We start from the raw sequence: 20,076 nt of genomic DNA, 5'->3' as shown, positions 1-20,076 counted from the left end.
TGTACCACTGCTGTTTTGGTTTTCTACCATTTTTACATGTTGTGATGGTCTCCTTTCATTTCATGTTCGCAGTATGTCAGTGCAAACACACTTTTATTTGTTAGTATCTTAAAACTGGCAAAAATGTCCAAGTGGAGAATTGGTAAAGTTTGTTTTAATTTTGTGTTAAAGAAAATTTGGTGCCTCTTCCTGTGTGCATGTGTCTCTTTGGGTTTCTCTATCTGTGGGCTGGGGGTAACATTCCAAGATCTTCAGGATCTTGCTTCAGAGATGATCTACTTGAAAGAACTTTGCTAGAGCAAAATAAAATCCCAAGTAAAAACGACAGATTAAATACCACCTCGTGTCCTGAAAATTAGAAGAGAAGCAAAACTAACTTCACAGCACAACTTGTGAACAAATTTTTTTTTATAAAAAACTAATATAAGTGGAAGGGAACAAGAAAGAGAGATAAAAAGCTTAGACCTAAGTGCAATTGTGGAAAATCAATAAAATGAGATTAATTCATTAAATAGATAAATAGGAAAACCAACGGGGGAGGGGAGGGAGAATCCTATTGTAAAATGGCATCGTTAAGTCTATCATTTTACTCTTAACAAAAAATTATAATAAACTACATATTTAGCTCATTTGCCTGCTTCTAAAACTCTTAGTTTTGCCAAGTTCTTGAATGGCTACAGTATTTTGATAATATTTCTGGTCAAATTTTGTAATCAGAATGGGTTGGATCCAATTTTATTCATGCTAAGGACAAACTCATTGAAATCCATGGTACTTGTACATCTCAATTAGATTCAAACCAGTGTATGAAACTTTAATGGATGACGGTTATTTTTGGTGCAAAGAAAGATCTTTTCAAAAGAAATATTGGAGTTCCCTTTGCTGATCCTTAATTATATTGTTTCATTTATTTTTCTTTTATGCTACTTCCTGCACTACTGCAAGCCATTTAGACTCATTTTTAGTCCTTAAACATGTGAACTCTCATACTTGTTTATATTTTTATAATCACTTCATGGCAGCTCTTAGCCTATACATAAATTGAAATATTTTGGGGGTGTACTTGATCTGGAGTTGCTCATTCAAATGTGCTCTTAAAAGTCCAGTCTGTGGAAGGTAGAATAATTTCAAACCAAGCCTTGAGATAGGGTGGTCAAATTACTGTAAATATGTAGCAAAAAATACACCAAGCAGCCAGAAAGTTCATTTGCATTTGTGTTGACCAATCAGCTGGTGTGGACAACTTTGTATGAAATAATGTGAAATTTTGTCTCAGGATGTGCTTGAGAATGTAAAGTTAAATGTTTGGCTTTAAAAGACAACTGTGTACAAACTGAAAGGGAAGGACATTCCCAGATGCTGGGGGGCAGGGATGGGGGTTGCATTTGTTATGTAATTTCTTTAATCATAAAATGTAACAAATGCTTTGTATTTGTGTTAATCACAATAAAATAAATAAATTGAGCAGCTGTATGGTCTTTGAAAGTGCTTTGGTTGTGGATAAAATAATATGAGTCGCTCATGAAAGAATGCTTATCCTTTCTTTTTTTCTTTCTTTTTCTTTTTCATGTTTTCCTTAATGCCTTTTTATTTGGTTCCCTGCACATCTTCAAATTCATCTGAAGAGGTAGTGCTGCCTAATAAAAAAGTTCATGAGTCCTTTTCAATCAGCCACCCTGGTTCTGATCTTTATATAAACTTCCTTTAATTTCACCATGTAGTGGTGTTCCATCTGCAAAATTTCTTTTAGCAGTTCTCTTTTGGGTTTTCTCTTTTGAGAAAACTGTAACCAAAGCATAGGATTGCCTAGAATTCCCTAATTTTTGTTGCCTTGCCTACAGTATAACTCAGCCTTTCTCAACCTTTTGACCCTGGAGGAACCCTTGAAATATTTTTCAGGCCTTGGGGAACCCCTGCACATTCAGGCTCAAACATAGGCCAGAAGTTACAAAATTATTCTATTTGCTTCATGCGTGGCCCTGTATATATGCACTAACAGTGTTCTTAAACTAAAAATAAAGAATGAAACTTACCTCTTTAATGTAAAGTTGCCCAAATTTGAAATATTTTTTTAAATAAATTGTGATCTCCCAGGGAACCCCTAGTGACCTCTTGCAGAACCCTAGAATTCCACAGAATGCTGATTGAGAAACCCTGGTATAACTCCTGCTCATCCCTTTGCATTAACCATCTTTTCAAAAGCATGCAATATTATCTACAGTTCTGCCATTCAGTACTGTGATCTAGCAAAGATATGGGCTTTGGTTCCTGCTGTTTCCATTCCAAAAATATTCTGGTCAAATATTTTGCTTTGACTTTCTACTTGTGTCTCATCTTATACAATTCACTGGGGAAGATGGATCTGGATAATGCCATGATCTCAGGCTCCAATGTCAAGATTAGAAATTGTGTGCCTTCTCTTTTGCTGCAGAATTCAAAAAGAAATTGCAGTATTCTTTCTGCTCAGAAGAAAAAAATGCTTTTAATTATCTCATGAATTTGAAAAAGTAAAAAAATGCCAAACTGCCATCTTTTCCTAAAGGGTTATGAAAATATTCTGTGTCATTTGCAAGATAAGCCTTTGCTTCATATAGAAAAAATCTATTCCTAGACTTTGGATCTAGATCTTAGATCTTCTAGAGAAGATTTTGGATGGATTTACCCTCTTTTTCATGATAGTCTTGCTCACCAGTTTTTTATGTTTGAAATTGGTATTATAAATGATCCAGAAGATGTCTGGATTCAACCTATTTTCCTCAGAAAGTTTTCAGACTACACAACTCTATCTTTGCACAATATATTACAGTAAGCTAAAATGCTCAGTTAATAAATTTGGGCCTTCAGCTATCTTACAGCCACTATTTTACAAATCCTTCCGCTGTTTTACAGCTTGTTGACCAAATTTTGTGGCTTAGTGAGCTGTCCAAATATGAAACAACCACTATTTGGGGAGGCTGAAAACAGGAAGCTAATGTGCAAGAGATCTTAGGTACAAGATATAGTTTCTGGAAACCCAAAATGGGAGCTATTTTGGATCCAGACAAAGCTTGGTTAAAGATCCATGTGTAATGGGGGATGCAATGGCAGATACAGGTAATTAACTGAGTTTTTTAGCTTAGGGTGTCATGCAAACATAGTCTGATCACAGGGGCATCAATGTAGAGGTCAAAAAGTCAAGATAGGAGTCACGACGACATGGTAGAAGCCCCCGTCCTTTTTAACATTCAGGGAAATGGTTTTTATTCCATGGTTGTGACTGCCATCTTGACTTTTTTGATGCACACACCCTGCACATCAGTGTCTAGTTAACAGTTCATAAGATCTAGTCAGCACTATTGAAGACATTGACTGTGTTGCTAACTGTGCTGTATCAGGAATGGTCAGGAATAGTCAGACTGGGGGTTTTAATGAAGTCAGCTAAGCAGCACTCTGCTTTTCTACTATAACATAAAACCATAATGATCAAATCCATTAGAGTATAATGTCTAAACATATTTAGATGTACTGCATCTTTTTGTATATTCCAATGGTGTATACCCTAAAATAAAGTCTATGTAAATTGAAAATCATCTGAGCAAGTAGAAGGACTTGGGTAATCTGGTCTGAACTAAGAATCAAAGCAGGGCCAGGCTTGGTTAGTTATGGGATGAGAGACCACCAGTAGCATCCACAGACCCTGACACTGTCACCAGTGACAAAACCAGCATCACAATGCAAACTCTGCCACATGTATATGCATGCGATGGCACAACACATGTACAAAAGGGGTAGAGCTTGTGTTGCAATAAATGCCAATAATCAGGATGGAAGTATCCATGTAGTCCCAAGCAGCTGAGCTTAACTCAAGGACCTCTCTACCTTTTCTTAAAAAACAAAACTCTAGGTCAATTCAGGGGCATGGTTAGGAAATTCCCCATCATCTACAATTGCCCAATCCGATATCATTACTTACAAACAACCATCCTGACTGAAGCTGCAATTCTAGACAAATATATCTTGGGTCAAGTGGGAGAAAGCGCCGTCAGCTTTCCCCAACCTGGTGACCTGTAAATATTTTGAACACAATTTAACTAAAATTCACAAAGGATGTGTTTAGTATGCAAAAAAAAAAGAGGGCATTAGGTTGGAGAAAGTTGAATAACAAAAACGCTGATGATGCTGATGACAAGACAACAGTAAAATCCTTAAAAAGTCATATTACATGCTTTAACATGATTTGTCACAGTTGTTCTCAACAAAAGTTAAAGAGGTTAAACAAAATAGAATGAATGGCTGCCTGACAGACTAAAATGAACTTGTACATCTGTCCTTTGATGATAAGTACTGCAGACTATTGAAAAGATAAGCCTACTGCAGTTAGTCCCAGCGTGTATATTCTGAAGAAGATTACCAAGTGTTTCCTCTGATAGACACAGTTTAGGCTCCATAAAATATAAAAATACTTGAAAAATTAAAATGCAACTTACTGCATTAGATCAAAGGTGCTTGGCACTTCCCATCCAAATTCTCTTGGGAAAGTCAGCCTTGTTGTTTGTTCCCAATCCTGTATTTTCAAAAATGCTTTGAACCTTGGAAAATAAAGGACAGAATTCCTTCCATCCTTCCTTTGCTGAGATTTTGTGGCTTGCTTCCATGTAATTTAAGGCTTCTCTGAAAAAGAAGTTTTAAATAGACCAAAAGCATCTTGGTGATATCTGGTCTGGATTAAGAATCAGTGTTGTTTTTTTCTTGATGTCATAGAAGGTTATTTTGCTTTTAATACGTTGTTCTCCAGAAATAAGGCCTCTGTTCTTTCACCATTAGGCACACTATATCATTTGATTGCTCAGTTTATCATATTACCCAATAAAAGTAGAGGAAAAACCAGCCCATAAAGATGGGTTGTCTGAACATAGGTCCTCTGTAGATGTGCATTGTTTGCCTGAATTTTCTGAAAAACAAGGAGACTGCACAGCCCATCAGTTGCCGGCAGGAGGAAACTCTAACTGTAAACGGTGACTTGGTGCAATGATTCTTTAAGACTTCAGAGTGCTGGATCAGCTGCCACATTATACTACCAAGGTCCAACATGCAGCCCAGCCTGCTTGTTTCAGTTTCCATGGGACTGTATTTATTCTTTGCACATGGTGTTTAGCACTGAAGGAAGATGCTCAACAGCTGTTCAAATGGTTGACATGAACAGAGCGAAAATAATACTCTTAAACTATCAGGCCATAGAATGTGTATTCCTTAATACCTTAATTCTAAAATGTAACTATGAAAGATGGAAACTCCCAATCTAGAACTGTGATGTCACTGTCTAGACTATTTCTAGAATTTATGAATAACTGTCAATGATTCCATTAACTTTTTGTTTATATTTCTCTTGAGTGGTATGAATATATGACACTGCCTTATGATAATATTCTCCTTCCTCCATCTAGAATACTATTGCCTACTCTGATTTGCAGGAGATCTCAGACAGAAGTCTTTCCAATCACTATTTAACTAAGGTTAGCACATCTGGATGGTGAAAATAGGAATAGCCACTAGATGGCAGCAAAGAGATACAGAAAACTTTAGCTATCTAGCTAGTTTATAAGGCTGTCCAATTCTGGACAGGATATACTATTAAAAACCAAAAAGAGTGACAAACATCTAGGAAGAGCAAAACAAACAGACCCCTTTAGCATAAAAAATTCCCACAAAGATTCTGTCACCCACCCTAGCCTGGGGGAAGAGCAGGATTTAAGGGCTTTGGAATGAAATCAGGGTAGGGGCCACACAAATCACTGGAGAGATGACAGACACTGTGGCAGAGAAAACCCAATTCCTGTATCCCATCAGATGACACTGTTCAATCGATACAAAGTATGCCAACTCTATTAGATGGTATACGATGGGCAGACATTACAGGAGATAGGTCCCTCAGATAGCCAAGCCATATGCCATGGAGGGCTTTATATGTGACCTTGAATTGCAACTGGAAGCCTACTAGTAACCAGAGTAGCTCACAAGCAAGGGTTCAACTGCCCATGCCCCGGCATTCTGGACCAGCTGCAGCTTCTGAATGGTTTTCAAGGGCAGCCCCATATACAGCACATTGCAATAGTCCACATCCGAGGTGACCAAACCATGAGTGACTGTTCGGAGGGCTTCCCAGTCCAGAAATAATTCATGTACAAGATGAATCTGTGCAAAGGCTTTTCTACCCCAAAGCTACTATCTTCTCCTCAAGCAGGAGCTGCAAGTCGAGGAAGACCCCCAGATTGTGTACAAGTCCTAAATGTGAAATCCCAATCAAAGAATGGAAAATTTTCAGTTCTGAATAGCCCAAATACCCACAGCCAGCAGTGTCACTAGGGTTGAGTTTGAATCTATCCCACCCTGTCTAGACCCAAATAGCCTCCAGATACTGAGACAAGATCTCAAAAGTTCACTTGGTTGCCCAGCTGTGGAGGTACACATCTCGGTATCATCTGTATATATTTGATATTTGATCCCAAACTCAGCAGCCTCACCCAGAAGCCTTATGAAGATGTGAAATAGGAAGGGCTAGATATCCAGATGTTCACAGCACAGATCTGGTAACCCAAATTTAACAGAAGATGTCAAGGTCTTCATCTGTAACTTTCTGGTTGAAATCACGCACCCTGTCTCAAATTATGGCCACCATCTGCTACTATGCTCTCATTACCATGCTAGAACTTGGCCCCTTCTAAAACCAAGATCAAATAATAGTTTAAATATCTTCTATTACTGAATGATAATATTTCAATTCTGTTGCCCACAGAAGAGAAGGTGGCATTCTATATTGTTCATATTGAACCTTATCTGTTTTAAATACTACTTTAAATTTAAAAATATTTTCTGTTCCTACACTAGTCTGTTCCTTTTTCTAGAGAAGAATTGCTCTACAACTGTAACACGGGACTATCCTAAGTTACCTGGTCCACTGTGTAACAGGCCAACTCTGGACCAGTTTGGCCTCATGTATCCTTATTCTTCTTAAAACACCTTATGACCCACTGTAGAGAATGGATTCACATATGTCAGTTTGCCATAACTTGTGAGTGCATCACCCATAAATGTACACTTGAGAGCCTTCAAAATTCTGATTACTGAGCACCTATATGCACTGTTGTCCCCATGGTGTGTTCCTAATTTTCTTCCTTGGCTGTTAAAGCTCTGTGTCTAACTTTTCAGTATAAATGCACTGGTGGAGCAAAGAAATTTCAGGGTGGGGATAAACCTTCTTCTCTTGGGTTCCAGAAGGTAAGAAGGAAGCCTTCAGCCCGGCTCACAAGCTAAGACCTGAATGTTCTACTACAGTTTTGTTACCAGTTTCCTTTCCTCTGGCTGTCTTGTGTACAGTACTGTGCGTTTTGCGCTCTCAATTTTTGTGACTAGCATTATTGTCACTTCACAAGAGTTCTGTGTATCTAACCCTTTTCTTGTCAACCTTCTTTGCATGCCTCAGAGTACAGTTAGCTGTGCAATCAATGGCGTATGCATGTTGAAGCCATCTAATCTCTTCTTCTTGTCTCTGTTATCACCAGGCCTCCTGAACCCGTTTACAGCACTGTGAACAAATTCTGTGATAAGCCACCTTCTCCTAGGCATTATTCCCCTGTCGAGTGTGACAAAAGCTTCCTCCTTTCAGCTCCCTATCCCCACTACCACATAGGCCTGCTCCCTGACTCTGAAATCATCAGGTACTGCATGTGCTTATTCCTCATTTCCACATACAAGAATGCATGGGTGTCACTTAAGTGCACAGGAAATAGGCTGTACATTCCACCACATGGTATGCCTCCCTCCCCCAAGACTTGGCTTCCAACTCTCTTGATTTTTGACCGCCAGAGAAACATGATCTCTTATATCAAGAAAGTTCAGTTTGGAGAGCTGGTAGCCATGGTGGCATCTAAGCCCCTTGGGGTGGGAAGGAACTGCACTACATGGAATTGGATATCTAGCTCTGTGCTGACAATTCCACTTTAAGGAACTTTTCATTTCTGCTAAGCATTTTGTGGATTCAAGCTGAAGTCTTCTGCAGTCTTCTATCTCTTGGTGGTTTGGTTATGAACCAAGACTTGGCTTCCAACTCTCTTGATTTATGACCACCAAAGAAACACGATCTCTCATATCATGAAAGTTCTCCTTGAGACAGAAAGAGAACATGCGTTGTGCCCTCAGGTCAAAATCATTCCTCGGTGCTGAGTTCTAGTGCTTATAAATGAAAGATGGAAGGAGGTGAAATGAGCAATAAGGAAGACATTTTCTTTCACTCATTCTAAAAGATGCAAGGCAACCTGACAAGAGAGAATTCTGAAAGATAATGGGGGGAGGGAGGGAGAATTCTGATAGGCCTTCATTCTTCCACAAATGGTTCATCTTCTTATGTGCATTTATCATTATTACTTTAGATCATTATTACTTCACCAACAAAGTAGCAGAGAAATGCTGAATAAATATAAATATAGGTCTGATACCTTAAGAAGTATCTCCTTTTTAGTTTGCCTCTTTTTTCTTCAGTTTTCTTTCAATCTTTTTCTATCGTTTCATGTTTTATCTTTACTTTCAAAATGCAATAAAGTTGTTTTTTTAAAAAAATATCTCCTTCCATAAGTCTCTCCTTCCAAAGAACCTGCCAAATGCTGATGCTAATATAGCTGTCAGAGGGCTTCCTCTGTTGTCATCACCATCAAAAGTTGGCATACAGGCAAGGGCCACCAATGTTTAGACACTCTTTTTACTTGCTTTGATGCAGGCAAGAAAGGCAATTTTCTTCAGCAGTTAGTTGTTTCTTTCACTGATGTGCTCCATTTGCTTGCACTATTCTTTCATTTATCTGTGTTTGTAGTTTTATCATACTACTATTTATAGCTTCTTCCTTTCTAACCAGTATGCTTTTTCCAGGGTCCCAGGCAGAGTGGGATCTCCCCATCTTCTTTGTGTCTTTTAGCTGGAGATACCAGCAATTAGAGATGGGACCTCTAATTCCCCTATCGAGTGTGACAGGTTTCTGGTTTGGTCCCTCCCCAGAGGAATCTATCATACTGTTGATAGGAGGTGGGATTCAGTGTGTAGGATGTTTGTATGTGGCCTGGGCAATGCAGAAAACTCATGGAGAATGGGCACGTAATTTTGAAAAAACATCATGTCTTTTACTATGAGGAAGTAGAAAGGAGGTAGATCACTGTCAAGATCTCTAGCCATACTTCCAGAAGACTTTTATTGAACAGTGACATTTGTTTGTTTGATACATTTATATCCCATCTTTCTTCCAGGAACTCTTTGGTGAACGTGGCACTCCCTCTTCCAATTTTTCCTAGTAACAATAACTTCATGAGGTTGGTTAGGCTAAGAGATAGTAACTGGCCTCTTTGAGTTTCCAAGGCTGAAGGTGCACTTGAATCTAGGACTCCCTAGTCCAACCTCTTAATCATAGCACCATGCTTGCCTCATTCAGTTTAAAAACATTGTGTTTAATTGGTCACTGTCCCATGTTTTTCCATCTCCTCCTTCTCTTTCTTAATAGAGAACATCCATTAAGGAGGGAATGATGGAATAGGTCTGCAATCTCTTACCTTTTATCCCAAATGACTCAGGATTCTCCTGGATATTAGTGACTCTTCCCATAATCAAATATGTGGAATCTAGAATACAATCATACTGGTAATAAAAATGTATATGGTGGGTTTTCATTTGAAGCCTTGGTCGTTAAAGGCAGAGAAGACAATAGTCAACAAGGCCTGATCAGGATGTAGTTGGGATTCAGATTCAAATCAAAACTAGATCAGATCATGACATATACTTTGCACATATATGAACACTGAAGTACAATTCATTGAGAGCAAGAGAGAGAGATGGTAGTTATAGGTATGGTTATAGATATAGATATCAAAACATATAGATAAGATTAGATAGATATAGATAGATAGCAGAAGATATAATGGAGATTCAGTATAAATATAGATAGCAAGAGATTTAAGTATAGATGTAGAGATAGTGAGACATAAAGATATGGAGATATAGATATGGAGATATATAGATATAGCAAGATATGGAGATGGAGATAGATGATATAGATATATAAAACGGGGGGTTGGGGCATGGGTACAGAACATGCCATGGTTCTTGAAAGCTTTGAAGCATCCCAAAGCACCCTCAAAAGTTGCCATGTGTTGAAATTTTAAATTAACAGCTATCTCATATTTCTGATATCATAGTTATTAGATACTATAATAATGGAAATATAATAATAACAACATCCAGCAGAGTAATCATATTATTATAGAAAAACACTGGAAATAGGCTTACTTAGAGAAGGATAGAACCCTGGTCCCCCCTTCTTTCTAAATGTTTATCCCAAGGCTATTAGTTTCTTACTGTTAGCTGTAGGAAATGGACCATCTTCAACTGGGTCCCTTCTTCTGTCTGATGATCTATTGCAGTTCACTAGTTTCCCACTGACACTGAATAAAGCATAGGGTTCTTCTTCTTTTCCTCTTCAATTCTCCTGCTATCTCTATGATCCCATTCATTACATCACTGTTTTAGAGGGCTGGTTTTCAATCTTACTTTCTTGGTCTTACACTTTTCCAAATCACTTTGCACAGCTTTCTTTATAGAAAGGTGATGATTATATTGACAGTGGGTGCAGTCATGCTGCATAGGATTGTAACCTTAATACAGCTGTTCTTATTAATTCAAATTGGCATGATGGTTTCTCAAATTTCGCAAACTACCCTTCCAGGCCTTAAAGAAATATACTGAGCTTAGCCTCTGTGCTGAAGTTTAATAAGCAACTAAATCTCAGAAGGGACTTCAGCACTTTCTGGTGTATGTCTGAGTCACATCTCCAGAAGTGTACCAGGATGAAATTAAAGCCTTAGCATATATTTTCGGTAGAACTTGGTTTTTGAATATGAGATCTAATTCCCTATGACCCATTATTTCAAACTAATTTTCTTTTAGCCCATTTGTCATTTTTATTTCTGTATTCTGTTCTCCCCTGGTGGCTGTTGTTTGTTTGTATGTTTTTTATCTGTTTCTTTCTAATATTTACAGGTAGCTGTGTTTCAGCATGCTATTAATCTGCATGGAACCATAAATCTAGGCTTGATGTGATTCCATCTATATATACTCAGATAAAGCCCCATTTAGTTCATCAGGGCTTTCTGTCAGTGATGTAGTTATAATTGCTCTTTGAGTAGAAAAAGGAACCTTGCATTTAATCAGAATGCATGTTTTTTTTTCACCTAAAGATCTTGAAATAACTACCACTATTTTTTAAAGAAATGATGAATCAAGGATAGGCAAACAACTTCAACTGACATATTTTATATCCAAGACAGAAAAATCCTTCAGTTAAAACATAAAGCCAAGAGTTCCTGATTATTTGTCTATTGATTTCAATGGACAACCCCTGCCCTCAAAAAAAGGAGAAAAAAAATTCATTGAGGTACAATACAGTAAGATGTGGTAGCAGAACAAGTGTTTAAATTAACATTTTGCTCCTGGGGCTCTGACATCTTAAAAAGTCCTAGGAGTTCCCAACTTATGTTTTTGTTCAGAGTAGAACTTAGCTGAATTTGAAAAGCTAAGCAGGCTTGGATCTGTTTAGTACCTGGATGGGAGACCATCAGGAAATTTCAGGGCTCTAGGCTAGACTTGGAAGTTTAAAAAAAAATCCCGGAAGAATGCAATGGGAAGCCACTTCCATATGTTTGCCAAGAAATCAACATGGGCATGTCCATGTAGCCACCAAAAATCCAGTTTGACTTTTAGCACAATATAGTTGTGCTCTGTTGTTCCCTCTTTATAAAAAGAAAGCCATCTTAGATATGCATTCCAGGGGCAGTCCTCATGCAGAGCACAGAAATCACATAAAAGTAATTTAAAGTCATGTGAACACAACACACCAACTTGCAGTCTTTATAACTGCCATTTATTGGATTGAATTGCCTGTATTCACATAACTCATGAACCATACCCTAACTGCATGGCCTGGGCTTGCAGAATACATAGAACTACAAATGAGTCACCCACATTTTAGCCTAGCATGTTGGGTAAACTCAGCCCAGAGGTACATTATGGTAGAGTCCACACAACATGCTCAACCAGGTAAGTTTAAGTCATTTGCACATGCCTTTGATTAGCGTTAAACTTAATTGTTTTGAGTGTACATCCTTGGCATGCTGTACAAATCCAACATATATAGCTATTCTATGGCTCAATGTATTATGTGAACTCAGAAAATGAATACATTCAACAAGCAGTTTCATTGTATTATACAAACACAGCCAATATAATGGGACATGGGTATCTGTGGTATGACCTTTCCTCTTGTAGCTACGACACTGAGCCTCCTCTCTGAATGAGCGGCTCGACTGTAGTTGAGAAGAAAGAAAATTCAAGGGCACTGCTACAGTTAAGGGAGAAAGTAAAATGTCCTTCCATTAAAGCCCCATTCTTAGTCATTATATAGAAAAATCCAGTTTTCTGGGTAACAATATGGAACTGGTTTACTGTTCATTTATTCTAGGCTGTTTTGTTGTTGTTGTTTTAAATGCCCAGTCTTGGCTATAGCCCTGCTAGTGGTTTCCCACTCACATGCTTTACAGGCTGGAAAATTTGGCCAGAATGATAGTTGAGAGCAAGGCAAGCTGAAATATTGCAGCTTGTTCCTTTAAAAATCATGGATGGATGGATGGATGGATGGATGGATGGATGGATGGATGGATGGATGGATGGATGGATGGATGGATGGATGGATGGCTATTCCATAAATTGACATCTTTGGTAGTCCACCCATCTCGGTACATTCCAAGTGGGAAAGTAATGCCAAAGATAACCATTTTCAAAGCATGGTCAAGACATCAAACATATATGTTCCATGTTCCCCAAAGAGTTCTTTGACTTGCATTATGTCAGAGCCTCAATATCAACTGCCATTGCCCCATTTTATATTTTTGGTTCCCTTCAGTCTCACTGGATGCACAATTGTGCCATGCGCATCCACATGGGAACTACAGCTACCTGATATTTTGGATGATCCAACCACTCTTGTCACAATGAGACCAAGAACCTCCATGAGCAAAAAACCCACCCCATGCTGGTTTTATTAATTCCTTTTCCTTTTTTTTCCTTTTCCTTTTCCTTCCTTTTCTTTTCCTTTCTCATGCAGTCATTCCAGGCATAGTACTGTAACTCAGCCTCCCACCGTGAATATCCAGAGGACCATTTCAGTAGAAGGGTAAGGGGGAACCTATATTACAATGTTGTTTGGATCCTTACTATTAACATTTGTTTAAGCTTTTTTTATTTCATAAGCATTGAGTCTAGGTATACACTATCACCTGAATGTAATTCATGACATCACAAATGCTACCTCCTTTCTTTAAGAGCTCAGAATGGTGTGTACATTGCTCCCTAGTCTGTGCGGTATTCAAGACAGTTAAGAGATTCAGAGCTGTTTCAGAATAAGTTGTCTTTTCCACCTATTCGCTTTTTATAGGATTCTCTCAATCCTCTTTGTCCCTCATGAGATATGTGTTCCCAATTTTGGTGATCTTTCAGAGGCTGTGAAATGGGACAATATATCTGCCCATTCAGAATGATGGCAGCATACTTGGACCTGGTTAGTACACAGTCAGATCTTCCAAAGGAATGTGCATCAAGAATACATCAGTCCAAAATAATCTGAGTGTAGTAAATAAGTAGAGGGAAAAACAGGAAGGAATCTCAACTGGATGACATCTGACTGTAGCTGATCTTGAAAAGCTAAGCAGAGCCAAACATCACCAGGGATATCTAGAGTTTATAGGCTAGACTGGGAAATTGGGGTGGGGGGGATTCCTATAAACCCCTTCTGGCAATTGTAAAAAAAACCCTACATGGATGTTTCCTGAAGTCATAAAGAGTCAAGATCAACTAAAACGAGACTTTAAATAATAGAATGTTGAACTGGGAGGCAAGCATTGATCCTTGGGGAGATTACCTATCAATTCCACCTATTGGTATTATGCAAGCACTGACAATATTTGATAGCAGCCCAAGCTATTCATTATATAAGAATGGGTGGAAATGTTTTGAGCTAGTGGAATTGATGTCATCACTTCTATTTGCTGATTAGGGACATTGTTGTTGTCGTCATCATTGCTTAATAACTCTGTTTCAAAAAAAAAAGTATCAAACAGATTTAAAAACCTGGTCCAATGTTCTCTCAGATATGACACATTTTCTGCATAAAGGGCAGACTGTTGTTTATAGAGGTCAAGTTAAAAAAAAAATTCCATAGAACTATACAATTCTAGAGTTGGAAGGGGCCAGTGAGGCCAACTTCTTGATCATATGGAGTCCAAGTTAGAGGGTCCTTCAAGGATACCCAGCCTCTGCTCAAACACATCTAATGAAGGAAAATTTGCTCCTCTGTCAAATGGCTCTTACCATTAAGAGACTGTTTTTTCCCCTTAAAATTCAACTGGAATCTGCTTTCCTATAATTTGCAGCTATTATTCTGTACTCTGAAACAACAGAGAACAGATCTTGACTTTCATCCAAGGGAATCCTTTCAGTTCTTTGAAGAGTGCTCTCATATTCAGCCTTAGGCTTCTCTTCTCCAGCTTAAAGCTTCCCAGTTCCTTCAGTCTCTCTCTTCTTCGTAAGACAGCGTTTGTTTATTTATTTATAAATATAAATATTTATAGTCCCCTCAGCACCCTTGTTGCCCTTCTCTTGACTTATTCCATCTTCTCAGAATTCTTCTTCAAGTGAGTTCTCTAGAACTGGACACAGGACTTGAAATGGCATCTGACCAAAGCAGACATGTAGTCTGGAATATTATATCTTCTAGCATATCAAGGTCCTATCTTTCATTCTCACCTAACCGATCAACAATCACTGTGTGAGTCACAATGCTACCTGCTGTGATCTAAGACCTCTTAAAACCCTTATGTTTCATTTTACCTATTTATTGGTAAGCTAGTTTTGCACTGCAGACAGGAATTTTTGATCCAGAGGCCAGATGGTGACTTTGAACCCCTTCCATCCAGCCCCACAACCCTGTGTAACATTTAGATTTTAAATTGCTTCCTTTTGAAACATTTTAATTGCCAGGAAGGGTGTCCCTGTAGAGGAAAAAGCTTGCACCATGCACTGAACAGCTGTCCCATAGTCCGCCTGTAACAATTATGCTCTGTAACTGTTATGCAATTAAAAATTGAATTGATTCTGCAAGGGAGGAAAAATTTGGATTAGGGTTGCAGATAGGGAGGAGAGAGTGATTCTGCCAAAGTTATCATCAGGCTGCAATCAGTTCTGAGAGGAGAAGAAAGACATGGGAGCTTTCTAATAAAAGCAAAATTGCTGCATTGGTGTGAAGGGGAAAGGCTATAATCTACCCTTACAGTTAGGCATGATGTCCAAAGAAATCTAGCACATCTTAGGACTTGCTCTATCCTTAGAAGCCTGGTTTGAATAGCACCTGGGGATAGCCAGGAACATAAACCCTGGTTTGGAATTTAAACTTTCACAGTTGATAAATTTCCCCTGAAACAATCTACGTGCATTTGTTTGCACAGTGAACAAGCAAGATGGGCACCTTACAGATGACAGGAAAAGGCACTGGAATTAGGTGATACAGGGCTTTATAAAATGCTGTCAATGTTTAGCTGATGGAACTAATAGGAAAATGCATCAGTTGTAAGTAGAAGGGTATTTAAATAAGCTTCTGCATGTTTACAAAGAGTGAAATTGGCCAAAGTGATATTGTTATGAAAAGAATATGGGAAGAGCTATTTAATGGCATATATTTTGCCTAGGACGTATGACGTAAGCAATTTTCTTTTCTTTTCACAGGGAACCTCGAAAAGTTGTCTTACATAAGGGCTCGACAGGGCTTGGTTTTAACATTGTAGGAGGAGAAGACAGGGAAGGCATTTTTGTATCCTTCATCCTAGCAGGTGGACCAGCTGACCTCAGTGGTGAACTGCAGAGAGGAGATCAAATTTTATCTGTAAGTAATTATGATCTGTCTTTTTTTTCCTTTGTAAGGCTTTAAAGCAAAAACATAATGCAGCATTGTTTGACTCATATACCACCACAACCTGCTTTCCTTCAGGAGCTCAAGCCAACCTATCTGGGGATCCCCTTATTTTATTCCCACAACAGCAACCTCCCTCCCGAGGTGTATGGGGCTGAAAGAGAGGGTGATGGGCCAAGTCATTCACCAAATTTCCATGACAAAGGATGGGACCTGAACCTGGGATTCTCCAGTCCAAATCCAACATCTTAACCATTACAGTACACTGGCTTTTCATTCTGTTTGTTAGTTGGCTTGTATTTGCTTTGGTTTAATCATTACCTTAATCACCCATTGTCCCATTGCCCAAGAATTATCTTTTTTTTTCCTTGTGGCAGAAAGCAGTTCTAAAAATTCGGGACAATGATTGATTAATTGATTCAGTCAGTCAGTCAGTCAGTCATACAATTATGATTAAAACTACAATCCTTTCAGAATTTTTTAAAAAGGCCTTCCAAAGTGGTTTACAAGAAATGTGAACAACTGGAAATAGCACTTCAATAAATATAGTTTAAAAGCAGAGAAAGAAACTCCAGGATCCTTCCAGCAGAGTGAGTGGTGTCAGTGGTCCTGTAGAGAGATGAAGGGAAGCATGTGAGCAGGTTTTTGGACTGATGATCTCATGTCTTCCTCCTTTCTCAGCCAACTTTGGCTAAATACATATTTCTTCCATTATATAATTCTTGGTGCACTAAAGTTTTCCTTGCAATAGACTTGTATATTAAGTAATGCTGGGTGGCTTGGCTGAGCAAAGGGAAAGTTTCAGTGGCAAGGATTAACTTTGCAAGTGAAATAGCCAGGTGGGGGAGTGAGCCCTTGACTTTAAGGCAGTCAGTTCAAAGAGACTGCCCAACCTTTTTTAGACCAATTCTGGCTTTTGAAAAGAAAACTTAGAGTGGAAGCACCCTCCAAAAATTGGAGATGGCCAGGACAGAGAAGTAGGTGGGTCTTGGCCAGACATACTTGAACAAAATGCAGATTCCATTTTATCAAATGCAGTAAGTGATTCCTTAAGTTTATGCTATGAATAATTTCCTCCTTCAACCACATTAAACATTACAGTTTGGGGGCAACATAAGGGGAGGATTGTACCTGTGGCCTTCTGGGAGATACAGGGCACCCTGGGCCCTCAAGTTGTACAACCTTGCTTTAGAACCAGATGGAATAATGGACAAACTCTGTAAATTATCTATGTATACTCCTGAATGATGCTGCTGCCTTTAATGGACTGCCAAGACCGTCCCTATGATAGATTGTACCAACCAAGCTGTGACTGTGGGTTGAATAATAAAAAAAAATGGAAGGATGATTAACTACAGAGTCCAGCCACCAGGAACTACACCAAAAAAAGGTTAGGCGATCTGTCTCTGCGGGCTCTCTGCAAACATACCTGATGCCATCTTGTCTTTATGGATCGTGGCAGGGCCACAGACATTTGAGAAGTAGGACCTTTCGTATCCTCAAACTATGTCCCACAGAAAAATCAAATACTTATTCTCAGTTGTTTCAGGACATGGAATAATGAACTAAGTTACAGGAGGGCAGATTCCAGTTGAAGGTTAGAAAAAAACTTAATAAGAGTAAGGGCAGATAGATAGTGGAATAAATTCCATGGAGGGGTGATGGACTTTCCTTTCATTGGGTATGTTTAAATGAAGGCTAGACAACCACTTGTTGGAGATGCTTTAATCTGGATTCTTGCTCTAAACAGAAATTCTGCACGTCCATCGTTCTACAGTGCCTTGGCTGACCCTGTTAAATGCAGCCTGCATCTTCATTTTTTACTTATTTCTTTATGAGCTCCATGGCTGGGTAGGAAAGGACATTTTGTTTTCCAATATCAGTAACCAATCTACTATTTGCAAGAGGATGGCCTTGAAGAGGATTCAGAATTGACGTTGTGCTCTTCCCCTTCTTCATAACCGCAGAGGCTATGCCATCTGCTTTTTTGCAGCCTGCACAGTGCTGTGGTTGAGCAGGGAAAGACCAAGTCTGCCATCTACTGTAAGTGAATCAGTTGCATTTATCCCAGCCATGACTTCAGAGAAGATTTGCCAGGCTTGTTATCTCTTACAGTCATAATGAATTGAGCAGCAGCTCCGCAATTCATTTTTCAAATTTGCCATGGATTATGAAAAGCCTTTTGGCTACATTTTGCACATTTAGTCCCTGTGACATTACCATAATTGCTCTTTCATTTGTACACTGAGAGCATGGAAATAAGAAATAAGGCTTCACTGTTTCAGGCTCCTCAACAGTTTTGTGAACGTATGTCTCTAAATTTCTCTCTCTCCTTCTCCCACTGAAGGGTGGCCAAAAAAGATGGCCAGTGTTGAGGCTATTTTTTTAATCCATTGAATCGTGTCTGATTCTCAGAGACTGCCTGGGCATGTCCCTGCAGATTTATTGGCAAGGTTTTTCAGAAGTGGTTTGCCATTGCCTCTTTCCTAGGGCTGAGAGAAAGTGACTGGCCCAAGGTCACCCAGCTGCTTTGTGCTTAAGGCTGGACTAGAACTCCCGGTCTCCCAGTTTCTAGTCTGATCCCTTAATCGCTACACCACACTGGCTCTAATACAGGTAATAGCTGCCTACGTATCCAGTAATTACAGACATTAAGGAGTGATCTGTCTAAGAGGCATTGGTCCCCAGTTTATAATTGCAACTTTACTCATGTACTCCCATTCACTCCTAAGGGGCAAATAATAGCCCTGTGCCTGGAGGTCCAGTTTTTCCTTCTAACTGCCCATTGGCTATGGCTTTTGCCAAAGACCCCAGCTTCAGAAAGTATGAGTGAGCTTTATATGCATTTTCTGACTCTTAGCATACCCAGTAAGTACACAGAAGTAGATAAACAATGTGTGTCATTTTTATTATTTTATTTATTTTTGAATTCTATGAAAGCAAAAGCTGGATAGGAGGAGTATTGAAACTTTTGAATGTTGGTGTTGGAGAAGACTCCAGAGGATACCATGGAAAATCAAGAAAACAAACAAATGGAACATCAAACAAACTAATCCAGAGTTCTCACTTGGGGTACAAATAACCAGGCTGAAATTAAAATACTTTGGACACATTCTGTGAAAACCCAGCTCTTTTGAGAAGTCCATAATGCTGGAAAAGGTAGAAAGAAAGGGAAGAGTATGACCACCAGCAAGGTAGATGGACTTAATTACTGCAGTGATGGTTAACACCACTGGAAGTCCTGAAAGACCAGGCTGGGGACAGATCATCCTGGAGAAAGTCTATTTCTGTAGTTGCTAACAATCAGCACTGGCTTGATGGCATATAATCAAATCAAATCTACTTATTAATAAGAAGACTTGTGTTCAGTTCTTAAGCTTTATGCAGGATAGTACATCCTGTACTTGCATTCCACTGCTATGGATAGTCGAAGATGGAAGTTGTACAGTCAATAGCATTGGGGCAACTCCTCTGATCAGCATTCTCAGAGAACAGAAATTGCATCCAAGATACAAATTGTCCTGCCCAGACTTCTGCAGAGAAAGCCAAAGGGAGCAAACAACAAAATATCCATCCGGACATCACAACACCAACCTAATGATTTACGTACTTACGTCCAACATCAAGACACAAGTATGTAAGGTGGGGGGGAGTTGTGATGTCATCAAATGCATTTAATCTATTCAGTGACCAAACAAGAGTTAGAAACCCTTTTTGTCATCAGAGGCCAATCATGCATTCATGTCCCAGGCTGCATCTTCCCCAATTGTCTAACTCATGTAGGGCTTCGGTGAGATCTCTTGGATTTCTAACTCCTAGCATGACATTTGATTGATTGATTGATTGATTGATTGATCAAATTTATCACTGCCCATCTCCCCCCAAGGAGGGACTCTGGGCAGTTTACAATAAAAAACACGGTTAAAACAATGTAATATAAAACTCTACAATAAATATAATACATAATAAAATATAAATATGATGAAGACCAGATGGCTAAAAGTTCTCCATAAATCCGCAAGTAAAATAGGGCCATTCTAGGGAACTAG

The 20,076-nt window shown here is 38.9% G+C and overlaps 1 protein-coding gene across 1 annotated transcript in view; it reads left to right on the top strand.

The window, feature by feature from the left end:
• Positions 1–20,076, top strand: part of DLG2 (discs large MAGUK scaffold protein 2) — an 803,998-nt gene that overhangs the window by 602,542 nt on the left and 181,380 nt on the right. Inside the window, exons 11-13 of the mRNA XM_063304740.1 lie at positions 7,539–7,694; positions 13,172–13,240; positions 15,844–16,000. Of these exons, the coding sequence (XP_063160810.1) occupies positions 7,539–7,694; positions 13,172–13,240; positions 15,844–16,000 (382 nt within the window). The remainder of the gene's footprint in view (positions 1–7,538; positions 7,695–13,171; positions 13,241–15,843; positions 16,001–20,076) is intronic.

The sequence above is a fragment of the Candoia aspera genome, chromosome 5 (assembly GCF_035149785.1).
Source record: "Candoia aspera isolate rCanAsp1 chromosome 5, rCanAsp1.hap2, whole genome shotgun sequence".
NCBI lineage: Eukaryota > Metazoa > Chordata > Lepidosauria > Squamata > Boidae > Candoia > Candoia aspera.
This window is presented reverse-complemented; position numbering and strand designations above follow the sequence as displayed.